The following is a 13,160-nucleotide window of genomic DNA, read 5'->3' as shown; positions in this document are numbered from 1 at the left end:
AAAATGGAAAGCCTGAGCAGTGTGGCAACATTATTACTTGCTACTCCCAGAATCCCTTAACAAGAATGTATGTGTTTTTTGGCTCTCTGAATGAGGTGCATACATTTGCAGGCAGAATGATAAATCAAGGTAGATCCTGGATTTTCATTTAATTTTGAAATATTCGGCTGTTGAAGGTGTCAGCCTGAATGCCCCAATATGTCACCTACTGGGATGTTAAGCCTGGACCAGTCATCTTGACACCTAACAGAGAGATGTGTTTAGAGTGTAATTATATGTGTTGACTCACTGGTACACATGTCCTCTGGTTTGTCCATGTCTCCGCGGTAATATCCATTCCGACAACCACAGAGGGTGGCAGCTTCAATGGTGGAGCGACTGTTGAGCGGACACTGCTGACATAATCCTGCCCCCTGGGATGACTTAAAGGTGCCCTGAGGACAAGCTGTGAAAACAATATAAAACAAAACATAACTTTGACCCCTGAACATTGAATAAAACCAGCTAATTCAGGTCACATTTGTCTTGACGTTTAAAAATCAAACAAGGCAGTAAGAAGATTATTGACAACTTATTTCTTGTGTTTTTGTTTATCTGAAAAGAAACAGAAAAACATGTTCGGGTTTACAGAAAATAATTTGCATCAACTATGTCTCTGCAATTCCAATGAATGCTGTAGTACTTATGTCATGCCATTAAATTGATGACATCCTGAGCATGTTTAAAGCACTGCTGGTCAAAAAATATCAAAGATAGAAATAAGGTAGAAAAAGACAGTAAGCATGCATGTTGTAGGTCTCTATGTCATGTTTTCTAATACATTCCAGCAAACATGTATACACAGATACTTTACAAAACAAATAGTTTTAAGAACCTTTCACTTTAAATTGTTTTTATAAATCTAGATTTTGTCACAAAAAAGTCAGACCTCTGGCATAGATATTGTTCAACCAGTTAAAAAGAAAAAACCTGCTTCTGCATGCTTTTTGGGATTCTGACAAAAAAAACCATGATACGTACGCCAAACTGGTATTTGGTGACAACGTCAACACTAGGGTGAAATTGGTGCTAAAGTAAAAATTCAAAAGATTATTCCAAAACAATTGTAGCATGAGTTGTTTTTGACACAGTCTGCCCGTTAAGTCAATAATTGCTTCAGCTTACACTTAAAGTTTTTTGTTTTCTGTTGAGTCAGGACAAATGTGAGGACAGATGTGAAAAAACAATTAAACAGTGGTTGTGGTTTATAACATAGAAGGGGATAGTGGGCATGAGGGAAGTAGGCCTCAACTTCACCAGTTTTTGAGACTGAATATCCAGTCCACATAAATTAAACAAAAATAAAGTGAAAAAATCCTTGTTTTTCTCACAAAACTAAGTTTATGTATTGTCCAAATGTTATGAAAGAAGCAAAACATCCCTGTTTTGCAAAACAACTCCCTTAATTTTACTCATCATTCATGCAATTATCTATCCAAGAGCTTTACTGCTTTAGTCATGTTGATGACCATGTCTGATACCCAGGCAGAAGTTTACATACCCTCATCATCAACATGGATATCACATTCAGTTTAGACTTATTTTCTTTTTTTCCAGGGGCAAACTGATTATAGAACATAAAACGTCAAGTGGAGGGCAGGATGTGGCAAGGGTGCTTGGACTGGGGCTGTGGAGCTTGCACTGTGTGGATGTGTCTTCATTGTCTTTTCGGGGGTGGAGCTCATCTCTGGGGGTGTGCCCCTGTGGGAAGGGGTGTGTGGCGTTTGGGTTTTGTGTGTCTTTACATTGGCTGTGTGGGTGTGAGTGTTTTTATATGTATGCATGAGGGTGGGAATGTGTGACTGTTACTGGGTGCGCCTGTTTTTGTGTCAGGCTCTTGGGCTGCTCCCTGTCCTGGATTACACACTTCACTGGTATATTGGTGGTTCTCAGTGTACGGCGCTGGGTGCTTTGGTGTGTGACAGCTCACTCCCAGTGGCTGCTTGCCAGGGCCTGGGCCCCCTGGCTCTGTCAGGCCTCTGCTTGGGGAGTGATGTGTCCCGGGGTCTCGGGTCTCTGGGTCTATGGGTTGCGGGGTCTGTGGGCTCATTGCTGCAGCTACCTGGAGCTTCTGCACTGTGGCTGCTGGGTGGTTCCCCTGGGGGTCTCCTCTGCTCTTCTCTGGCGGGGTTGCGATAGTCCCGGCGATGGTGGTTCCTGTGCAATGGGGGGCCTTTGGATGTTTGTGTCTCAGATCTCTGTCTCAGGTCCAGGGATGCAGGCCTATGGCTCCTCACACTCACTATTGCATATTTTTATGGAGAAATCTTATAAGCACAAGTGTGCTCACACTTACATGCACAGGTGTTTGGATTCAGGTGTTAATAGATAAACAGATGTTCTATATTGAGCCGCAGTTACCGCCAAACATTCATTTGTCCTGTAAACTCTTCTGTAAGATTGCTGTTGTTATAAATGTATCTGCAGGTGTAGAAGCAATCTTCTAGGGTGTTATCTTGTACTCTATTCACCCTTCTTTCTCTCCTCTGTTCTTTTCTCCTTCTTTCCCTTTTTCATTTTGCCCCACCTCTCTCTCTCTCTCTCTCTTTTGCTTCTTTTTTTTTTCCTTTTCCTTTCCGTCTCCGTGCCTATTGCAATTGAAATAATCCCAAAGCAGTTTCGAATAAAGTTTTTTATATACACTGCTCAAAAAAATAAAAGGAACACTTAAACAACACAATATAACTCCAAGTAAATCAAACGTCTGTGAAATCAAACTTTCCACTTAGGAAGCAACACTGATTGACAATCAATTTCATATGTTGTGCAAATGGAATAGACAACAGGGGGAGACCTTTGGTGATTAGCAAGACACACTCAATAAAGGAGTGGTTCTGCAGGTGGGGACCACGGACCACTTCTCAGTACCTATACTTTCTGGCTGATGTTTTGGTCACTTTTGAATGTTGGTGGTGCTTTCACACTCGTGGTAGCATGAGACGGACTCTACAACCCACACAAGTGACCCAGGTAGTGCAGCTCATCCAGGATAGCACATCAATGTGAGCTGTGGCAAGAAGGTTTGCTGTGTCTGTCAGCGTAGTGTCCAGAGCCTGGAGGCGCTATCAGGAGACAGGCCAGTACACCAGGAGACGTGGAGGAGGCCGTAGGAGGGCAACAACCCAGCAGCAGGACCGCTACCTCCGCCTTTGTGCAAGGAGGAACAGGAGGAGCACTGCCAGAGCACTGCCAGAGCCCTGCAAAATTACCTCCAGCAGGCCACAAATGTTAATCAACTTTATTCGGTTCACCTGCACCTAGCTAATTTGTCTCCCTGCTTCACCTGGTTCACGCTCCATAAATACACTTCTGTTCTGTTCATTCCTCATGGAAACATTTTCAGATCATGTCACCTTGTCTTTTGGATCATGCCATGCTTATCTCGCCTGCTTGTTTATAGTTTTGGTTCCTGCCTCCTCCTGTGAGTGAGTTTTTGTTTTTTCATTAAATCTTTTTCACCTACTGTCATGATGCCTGCTAGTCTGCATTCTGGGGTCCTCGGTTGCACTCATCTTGACAGACTATGACCAACTGCTTTAACTTCACCTCAAAATGTTGACAAATGTTTTTGTTTAAAACGGAATAAGTCCAAACACATCCAAACTGAGTTTGAAATAGAAAAAATAGGCTAACATTAACCACATTTAAAATTTGTGGACTGTGATTAAAAGCTTTATATGTGACAGGAATCAAACCATTTAAATGATCTGTAACATTTCTTATAAGTGATTAATTATCCAGCCAAATGTATGCCAGAACCTTGTTAATGGTGACAAAACGAGAGTTGTTTCTCTTAAATGTGCTAAAGGACATTTAAACAAAAATTGCTGTGGGTGTATTTATGTATTCAAACCTGTATGGATAATTCTGAACCTTGGATGGATTTGAGAAAATCCAAAATAAATGTTAATTTGAGATTAGATTAGTATGACATTAAGATGACATTCAGGCACATGAGTGTATGTTACCTTTTGACCAATAGCTAGTACTGTATGAGTGTTGGGATGAGCAAAATTTCCTAACCCATTACAAAACAGTATAAGACATGGTATAATAATACTGGGAGGAAAACAACAAACTTGTTCTGTATTTACTGTTGTGTATAAGTTGTGTGTAAATCTTATGTATCTGTTAGGGCATCCTGCTTGGTCATTTGTCTAATGTTATTAGGCCTCAGACTGATATGTTCAGAGACAGGCAGAAAATAGAATGTATCTTCATCTTTGAGTCAGTATATTGCATCTTAAGTTAAATATTTTCCAAATTTCTTCTGATTTCTAGAAATGAATACATTTCCACAATATATAAAAGTTTACCTAACCAAGCAATTGATCAATGTAAAAGTAACAAAATCAACCAGAAATGTTGACATAAGGTCCGTTGGAAAGGTCAAACATTTGTTCAAATCCATTATCACATTATTTTTCTTTCATGTTGGCAAAATACCCTAAGCCGGACAAGCACAACATGTTTGCTTCTAAGTTGTGACAAATTCGATAACTCACTTGCTGTTCAGTTCAAATTATTTCATTGGTTCCTTTCTAAAATTTCAACACATTACATCCTGTTACAGTAAGTTGAGGTCTTTCAAATAATGTCAAAGTACCTTTGTGAGACCAGACTTTATTTAAGGCAAAATAGCAGGCTAAATTCTGTATAAGCTTTTCAAAGGTGCTAGCTGCTGTAGTTCTTACATAAAGGAACAGAAACCCCTTTACAATCATTGCATTTACAGAACAAAATGAGCTACATTTGCTGCTGTGTTCAGGACATGGGTCAGTAGAGCCTGACAGTCCTGTATCATTTAGCTGTTAGCAACACAATGCTTCCTGTCACTATGCAGTGAACACACAAGCATCAAAGACATTTATCCATTTGCCTTTGACTACCTGAAAAGTTGAACATATACCTGCTCTCAATACAACTATAAAAATGTGCAATAATGTAAAAGGAATTTAGGTGCAAAAAGTATTATGTTTTCCTTAATTTTGCCTTCTATTCCTACATGAATGTCTCATGAGAGTTGATCCATTGGCAGTAACTTTATACGACTTCGATTACCCAGAGACTTAAGCTGAGTCTAGAATATTTACTTTGTATTCCGTCTGTGTACATGATGTTTTATTACATACCCTGCAGTCCACTGGGAATGTGACAAACCTTGAGAAGAAAACCTTGGTGGACTCAACCCTTCTGTGGCCCTCACAAAACAAGAAGGGGAAAATAAATGTGTAGAAAATAAATGATATAAAACACCAGAATGCATGGCTTCATGCAGCATGTAAAAAGGTGCGTCCATTTATAGTTATCAAATCCCTACACCTTTCTAAAAGCGGCAGGGCATGAAATCTTCACAAAGGAACTTTGTGTCTGTCACAATAGCATCCTATTTAAGAGCACAAAGTTCATTAATGTGTATAAACTACTACAACCAGAGTCATAGTTCACAAATCCTCATTAACTATTGCTTGTTAGGCATGCATAATACCACTTTTTCAGACGGACTGGCATAAATGCTGTTACATTTTTAATCTTGTGCATGCATATTTAATTCGAAACTCTGCCTGAACATGATGCTGTGAAACTGAAACATGGTCAGTCACCAAGAGGATTAGATCTTCAAACTTTGAACCTGTTCTTTGGAATTTAACCAAATTTGAAAGAAACAACACTGCTTACAGTGACACGTGTTAGAAAATACCTAAATGTATGAGCCTACTGTGCTTAACACAAACATATTTGCTTTTAATGGGATTTTATATGATAAACTGACACAAAGTAGTGTATAATTGTGAGGTGTAGGTATACATGTATTAGTACTTAGCCTGTGAGCTTATGTTTTGTACATCACTTGTTTTGGGGAAGTCTCTAACAACATTGCTAATCTACAGCTTGATATTTTTGCCAATTTTTCGAACAATTGCTTAACTTCAGTCACACTGGATGGAAAGCATTTGTGAGCAGCTCTTTTCAACCCTTGTCACAAACTGGCATTGGCAACTTGGAATTACTTGTAAGTCTGGACTTCAACTGTAGATCTGGCAAACATATTTTAGGGAATTATATCATTGGTAAGTCAATGTATGCCCAATTATCAAGTCTTTTGTAGTCTCTAATAGGTTTTCTACCAGAATTAAGATTAGCTCCAAACATCTTTCAACTCCACCAGCCTCCTGGACCCTGCTGAAGAAAAGTGTCCCCGAAAGCATGATGCTGTCACCATGTTGTGCCATAGTGGAGATTGCAAGTACAACACACAGGTCTTTACATGTGAGCCAAAAGGTTAAATTAGGATTTTGTCTAATTATGGTGCGTTCACACCAAACGCGGATTCTGCGAATTTTTTGCTGCATTAGTGTGCTTTTGCCTGCTTGACATTCCGCGTGAGGTAGTTGGCATTTGGCAACAAGTGGCAACGCTTCGCCACGTCATCAAATAGGAGGAGCTTCCATCTGCTGCTTGCTGGTTTCAACTGAACATGGCGGACAAGGATTTCACGGATAATCACGGTGTTTCACCTGTGGAGAGCCGAAAAATGCCGCCGACGTCGATGTCCCTGGGTTCACCAGATTCTTCAGGGACGGGAACAGTTCGGAGATTACCACCACCTACTCCAGGAGCTGCGTCTGGATGACGGTCGATTTCAGCGGTACTTCCGTCTATCCAGGGCCCAGTTCAAAGATCTGCTGCCCCGCGTTGGGAGACGAATCGGCCCCCGGGACACCAACTACCGGCGACCGCAGTGAAGCCAGCCCGAAGCTGGACACCGGACACTCAAGCTCCGCAGAGCCAGCGGCATCCAGCCCACGGCCGATCCGAGTCAGGCACCCAGATTTTGGCTAGCTGCTCTTTGTTGCTTCCTCTTCTGACGCGCGGTGGTTCACTAAGGACCGTCAATAAGTTTCCAAACCAAACAATCGTGGAAAATCTAAGTGCCTGAATCGGATCGACCGTGAGCTAGATGCCGCTAACTCCGCGGAGCTTGAACATCCAACTTCAAACTAACTTCACCACGGTCTACCGGCGCTGTATCCCCGCTGCTGAACGCCTGTCCATCTGTCTTCGATGAGTAAATAAATCTCAGCTCAATAAAAAAACTGCAGATTTTTAATGTCCACATCTCCTAAACATAAGATATTTGTGCATAAACATAACCAGGCCAGGTCCTTTCTGTACTTGTCTCGGTAAAAGTAATTAGTTCTGAGTCATACAACTCTGGCTTGCCGAACACCGCCATTATGATCTGGTCCTCCATCTTCACTGACAACCGCTTCTTCTCCGCTTTGGTCCTTCACCCTACGTCACAGCCACATCGAGACCCTGATTGGTTGATGCAACTTGAATTTAGGAAAAAGTTCAGATTTTTCAACTCGTCCATCGCTCTCGCTCCGCTCCCGCTTCGCTCCAGCTTCGCTTGGCGCGCCTTCCGCGCCGCGCCCTCCGTGTCCTTCGCACCACGCCGCGCCGCTCTGTTCCGCTCCTAAACGCGCCTCTACATAGGGATTACATGTAAATTGGCCGCTCCTTTCGCAGAAACCGCGTTCGGTGTGAACGCACCATAACCAGAACACCATCTACCCCATGTTTGAACTGCCCACTGCATAACTAACTGCAAATAGGACTTTTCATGTCTTTTTTCTACAGTGGCTTTTCTTCTTGCCGCTATGATTATATTCCTTCTCTGTAATGAATTTATAGTGTTAGACAGGGAAACATTTGATGAGGTCAATTTGATGGATCTTACATGACAGACGAAAGATTTCAGAGTCCTACATGTGTTAAAATAAATATGTGGGACCCAAAAAAACAAAAGAATGTCAAAATAGCGGAAAATAAACAAAAGCAACTCAATAAAAAAGTACAAAAAAAACAAAGGAAAACAATATTTGTGATCAGAAACCCAATTATGTGCTGTTTTATTCCTTGCTCTCAATGCTATTATAGTGTGTCTCCTCTGAACAACTTGTATTGTCATTTCTTGTTTTTGCTGATGCTTTTGTTTTTAGAAGATTTCTAAGGGAGCAACGTATTCCCAGGGGTCTGATTTTACACCATATTTTGTTGTGCCTGAGCCAAACAGAGCTTCATGAAACACACATTTCAATAAATAATACACTGTCTTACATAAACATGCATACCACTGGAACCCTATCACAATTGTGTTGCATTACAACCACAAATTACAATTCTTTTAAATGCAATAAAAAAGTAAAGCATAACCCAAAGCCAGAAGAAAAATTATGTACTTAGTGCAGGGCAATATGGACAGCCTGATAGGCCACATGTATTGTTTTATTGGATTTCAAATGCTATCTTTACCCTTGTTATTATGATTTTCTATTCCTTGATGAAATACTGTAATTGTTTTACTGCTTGGCACTAATTTACGTTGCACAACCACCCTTTCCTGCAATTACAGCTGCAGGTCTTTTGGGATCTGTCTCTACCAGCTTTGCACACCTGGACACTGCAGTTTTTGCCCATTTGTCTTAGCAAAAATTGCTTGTGCTTAGTCTGATTAGATGAGCATCAATGTTCCTCAGTTTTTAAATCAAAGAGTTTAGATTGGATTTAGGTCTGAACTTTGACTGAGCCATTCTAACACATGAAAATGCTTGGATCAAAACTTTCCATTGTTGTTGTGGCTGTATGTTTAAGGTTGTCCTCTTGTTGGAGGTTAAACCTCCATCTCAGTCTAACAGGTTTCCAGGCCAACAGGTTTTCTTGAAGTACTGCCCTGTATTTAGCTCAGTCCATCTCTAACTCTGACCAGCTTTCCTATCCATGCTTAAGAAAAAAACATTTCCAAAGCATAATTCTGTCACTTGGCATTGTTATTTAACCAATTAGGTGTTCAGGGTAATTTACTGCGTATAGTGTTATTTTTGTGTCACACGCGGAGTTTAGCATATTGGCCAAAAGGTTCAGTTTTAGTCTCATTTGACCAAACCACCACCTTCCACATGTTTTAGTGTCCCCTACATGCTTTTTGGCAAACTGTAATTTTATCTGTCTTTTTTATCCCTTTTTTTGAAAGGGCAGATAGACATCTGGTTTGTCAAGGTCATTTATTTATCAACCTTGCTCATACACATGAGGTGTGTCACCATGGCAACAAGTCTCGCTCCCTCTCTTTATCATTTACCTCTTGATACCTCTCTATACAGCTATCTGTGGGTGTCCAAGTATGGATACATATCAAGCTATTGAAACCTGAAATACAGAGCATTTGAGGGCAAGTTGAATGGGTTTGTGCACAGATCTTTCTGGAATATCAAATCAATATACAGTAATCCTTCAATTAGCTACAAATCCTATAGACATTGCAACACTTACGCTTTTTATTTAATGATAACCTTAGATGGTAAATAGTCTAAATTTATATATTGCAATTCTATTCATACTGACCACTCAAATTGCTTTGGTACACAGATTGGCAGTTAACTTGTTCTCCAGTGCCTTGCCCATGGGCACATTAACTTGTAGCAGAAGGACACTGGTATTAAACCTATAACTATCTGATTACAAGATGAACAATCGGTTTGAGACTTCTATTATGGGCTGCACGGTGGCGCAGTTGGTAGCACTGTTGCCTTGCAGCAAGAAGGTCCTGTGTTCGATTCCCAGCCGGGGGTCTTTCTGCATGGAGTTTGCATATTCTCCCCGTGGGTTCTCACCAGGTACTCTGGCTTCCTCCCACAGTCCAAAGACATGCCTGTTAGGTTAATTGGTCTCTCTAAATTGCCCTTAGGTGAATGTGTGTGTGTGGTTGTTTGTGTGTTGCCCTGCAATGGACTGGCAACCTGTCCAGGGTGTACCCTGCCTCTCGCCCATAAAGTGCTGGAGATAGGCACCAGCTCCCCCGCGACCCACTATGGAATAAGTGGTAGAAAATGACTGACTGACTTCTATTATAAAGAGGGATATTGAACACAAAATCTGTATTGCATATTTTTGTATTGGTGTATGAATTCTGATTCTGATTCTGAATGTTTGTATGTTTAAGAGAGCGATTAGGTGAATGCGGCTCCAGTATAAAATCTACCCACTGACCTGCATTTAGCAAAAAAACTGAAAATACACTAAACCACACTGGTAGATTTGAGGAGCATTTAAAAATAAGTTTTTAGATAACACAATGAAGTAAAGTTAGAGATCCATAAGGAGATAAAGAGCTCAGAGTTATAGAATAGAATAGATATTTCTTCTGTTTTTTGGAAACTCTTCGCAAGCAGTGCATGCACACTCATGGCATATACAAACTTAAACTGTACTGCATTTTTTTTGTTTTTTGTTATTTAACTATGTATGCACACACACTATTTAGGTTTTCGTGAATAAATACAAAAGCACACACTGAAATATGCACACACATGACTTTGATTACGAGCCAGTTGCACCGTATGGTGTGCACAATAGGCGGATTTGGTGCAAAAAAAACACCATCTATGTGCTTTGATATGCTCAAACCCTCACAAAAAGATGACCATCTGTTCCAGTAGTGAGTCCAGCTCCCTGCCTAGTTATTATCAGCTGATTGGCAAAGGGAGCGAACCAATAAGATGCCAATGTAAGGATTATGATTATTGATTAATTAATATTCATCAAGAATTATAATTTAAAATCATAATTTGAAAATTTTTTATTTCTTAACCAAAAATCATTACTTACGAATAGAAATCAGAGATGTCCTCTGGTGTTGTGATTATGGGCTCAAAGCTCTTTAATAATTACAAATTATTAACCAAACCACAAACTGTCACTGTTTATTCAACCGCTTCACCAAAGGTGGGAGAACATTGACCTTGTTTTGACGGATAAATCACTCTTGCACGAAATAAACACAAACGCTTCTCTTAATTATATATATGAAGATTTATTGAAGCCAAATAATCCTGATATACCATTATTCTGGTCCAAAAACCTTCACCTAACTAACAAGCACCGTTCTACACAAAGGGAATAAAAATGACTACCTAACAATGACAATAAAAGAAAAATATATGCGCATTTAGTGTCTATGAAGATCAAACCAGTAGTTTTATGGACAAAATGTGTAATTTGGGTTAAATGGAAAGAAGTCCTCCTGGTGCTGATGTCTCGATTGCAGCGATCATCTGATAAAACGGTGGGGCCACGCCCCTTTAGCCACAACCAGCTGACCGCCACACATTTTGACAAAGAGTAATAAACTCTGAGGCGGGAACTCAGTGGAAAATCTCCAGCAATAAAACTGGAACAAAGAGTGGTCGGGTGAGGCCCAGACCGCAGTTGCTTTGAATGAAAAACCTTTAAAAGTCAAACCTCTAACTCCTGGCTGATTTGGGATCAGCCAGACAAAACATTAACCACACACAATTCAGCAGCAAATCAAAACACAGCTCAGCATAACATAATTCAATCAGTATTGCATGCAACAAGTTAATACCTGAGATTAACTACTGGTGATCCTACATCACCTTAACTATGCCTCATCCTACCCAGACCTCTAAATGCACCTATCCGGTTTAATATGAAAAGAACAAAATTACTTAGACGTTGATTTCTGCTCTCCACCGGTCGAGGATGGATCAGATCTGAAAAAAAGGAGGAGAGGGGGACCACGCGTCCGTGATCAAATTAAAGAAAAAAAAAAACGGTAATTTTTCATCTGTCCAGGAGGGGTAAAGATGAACCGTTAGTCGACTGCATTACACAAGGAGGAAAACTCATCTCCTTGGACATAGAACCTCTGTGGCTGCGCCAGGTGTGGGCGTGGTCTTCGATCGGTGAATAAATCCTCTGATCTCCTCATATCAGACAGATTTCCAGCTTTCAAGCTCTTCCGGGAATGGCCTTGTGGAGCAAAAGTTCACCTGCGAGCTTTTTTCTCTCCAGATATGCGCCTCCGTTGCGCTGTCCTGTGAGACAGGTGGGAAATGGCAACAAAACTCTACATCTCAGCCGGTTTATCCTCCCAGTGACGTCAGAGCTGCGACGTCTGTTGAGCTGCGTGTGTCAAAATGTGCGACCAAAATGGATGACCCCAACACCAACTTGGGGAAGACAGACAAGACAAACACTATCCCACGACAATATAAATCACTTTTTCAGCAACAAGAGCATCAAGCAGGTGTATGCTGACACAGCATCACAGAGATCTAAGAAATGCCAGTTGAGGGCGTTTTTAGTTTGAGTACTCAAATGAAAGACAATCATCTCAAATGAAATATGATGTCTGAGAGTCAGTTTACAATATATTAACAGTGAAGACAATAGAAAATCCTTCAACGAGGGAAAAACGTGCTGTTATTCAGCTTGATAGAGCTAAATAACAGCAATCTAAACATACCATGGAATCATTGTGATATTCAGTGTGAAATTTGGCAGACGTTTTGATGTGGATAGCCTACTTTTACAAAATAGTACAGCATGGTTGGAAGCACTGGATGAAGCAACCATATGCTGTAGTTTTTGGACAGTTTGACAAGCACAAACAGTGCTGTCTTTTGGAAGAATCCTGGCAGAAAATGTACCCAATACAGGTAATCATGGTAACAAATATTTTTTTGCTGCAGAGTAGTATGGGTGACATGTAAGACATTTATATTTTTTACTTCATATGACAAAGATGTTTTCTCTTTGATTTGTGTCTTGTAAATGGTAAATGGACTGAATTTATATAGCGCCTTTCCAGTCATACAGACCACTCAAAGCGCTTTACACGAGAGCCACATTCACCCAATCGCACTCACTAACGCTCACACATTCATACGCAGATCAGTAGGCAACTTGAGGTTAAGTGCCCAGGGGCACATCGACATACAGCAGGAGGAAGCTGAAATCAAACCCACAACCTTCCGATTGCAAGACGACTACTCTTCCTACTGAGCCACAGTCGCCTTGTGTCTTAAGGTTTTGTTGTCAGAGAACAAAATTATTTTACAGACTAGCCTCCTCACTCTTTGGGAGGGATAGATGACCAAAATTACCATGACAGTTTGCATACATTTCATTTGGATAAATTTTCATTTAGATTTAGATTTTAAAAATAGACTAAACACCTGCTTATTCCTTTGTTTGTATTTGGGTGAAATTTCACAAGAAGCACTACAAGCAATTTCATCAACTGAGATCAGTAA

General features: G+C 40.6%; 1 protein-coding gene across 2 annotated transcripts in view; it reads right to left on the bottom strand.

Moving 5' to 3' along the window:
- The window catches only part of LOC124874008 (ephrin type-B receptor 1-like), a 168,649-nt gene that overhangs the window by 90,903 nt on the left and 64,586 nt on the right, over positions 1-13,160 (bottom strand). For both annotated transcript variants that reach the window (XM_047375133.1, XM_047375132.1), the window contains exon 6: positions 290-445. In XM_047375133.1, coding sequence (XP_047231089.1) covers positions 290-445 — 156 coding nt within the window. The remainder of the gene's footprint in view (positions 1-289; positions 446-13,160) is intronic.

This window comes from Girardinichthys multiradiatus, chromosome 9, assembly GCF_021462225.1.
Source record: "Girardinichthys multiradiatus isolate DD_20200921_A chromosome 9, DD_fGirMul_XY1, whole genome shotgun sequence".
NCBI lineage: Eukaryota > Metazoa > Chordata > Actinopteri > Cyprinodontiformes > Goodeidae > Girardinichthys > Girardinichthys multiradiatus.
Note: the sequence above shows the minus strand (reverse complement) of the source record. Positions and strands in the feature narration are given on the sequence as shown.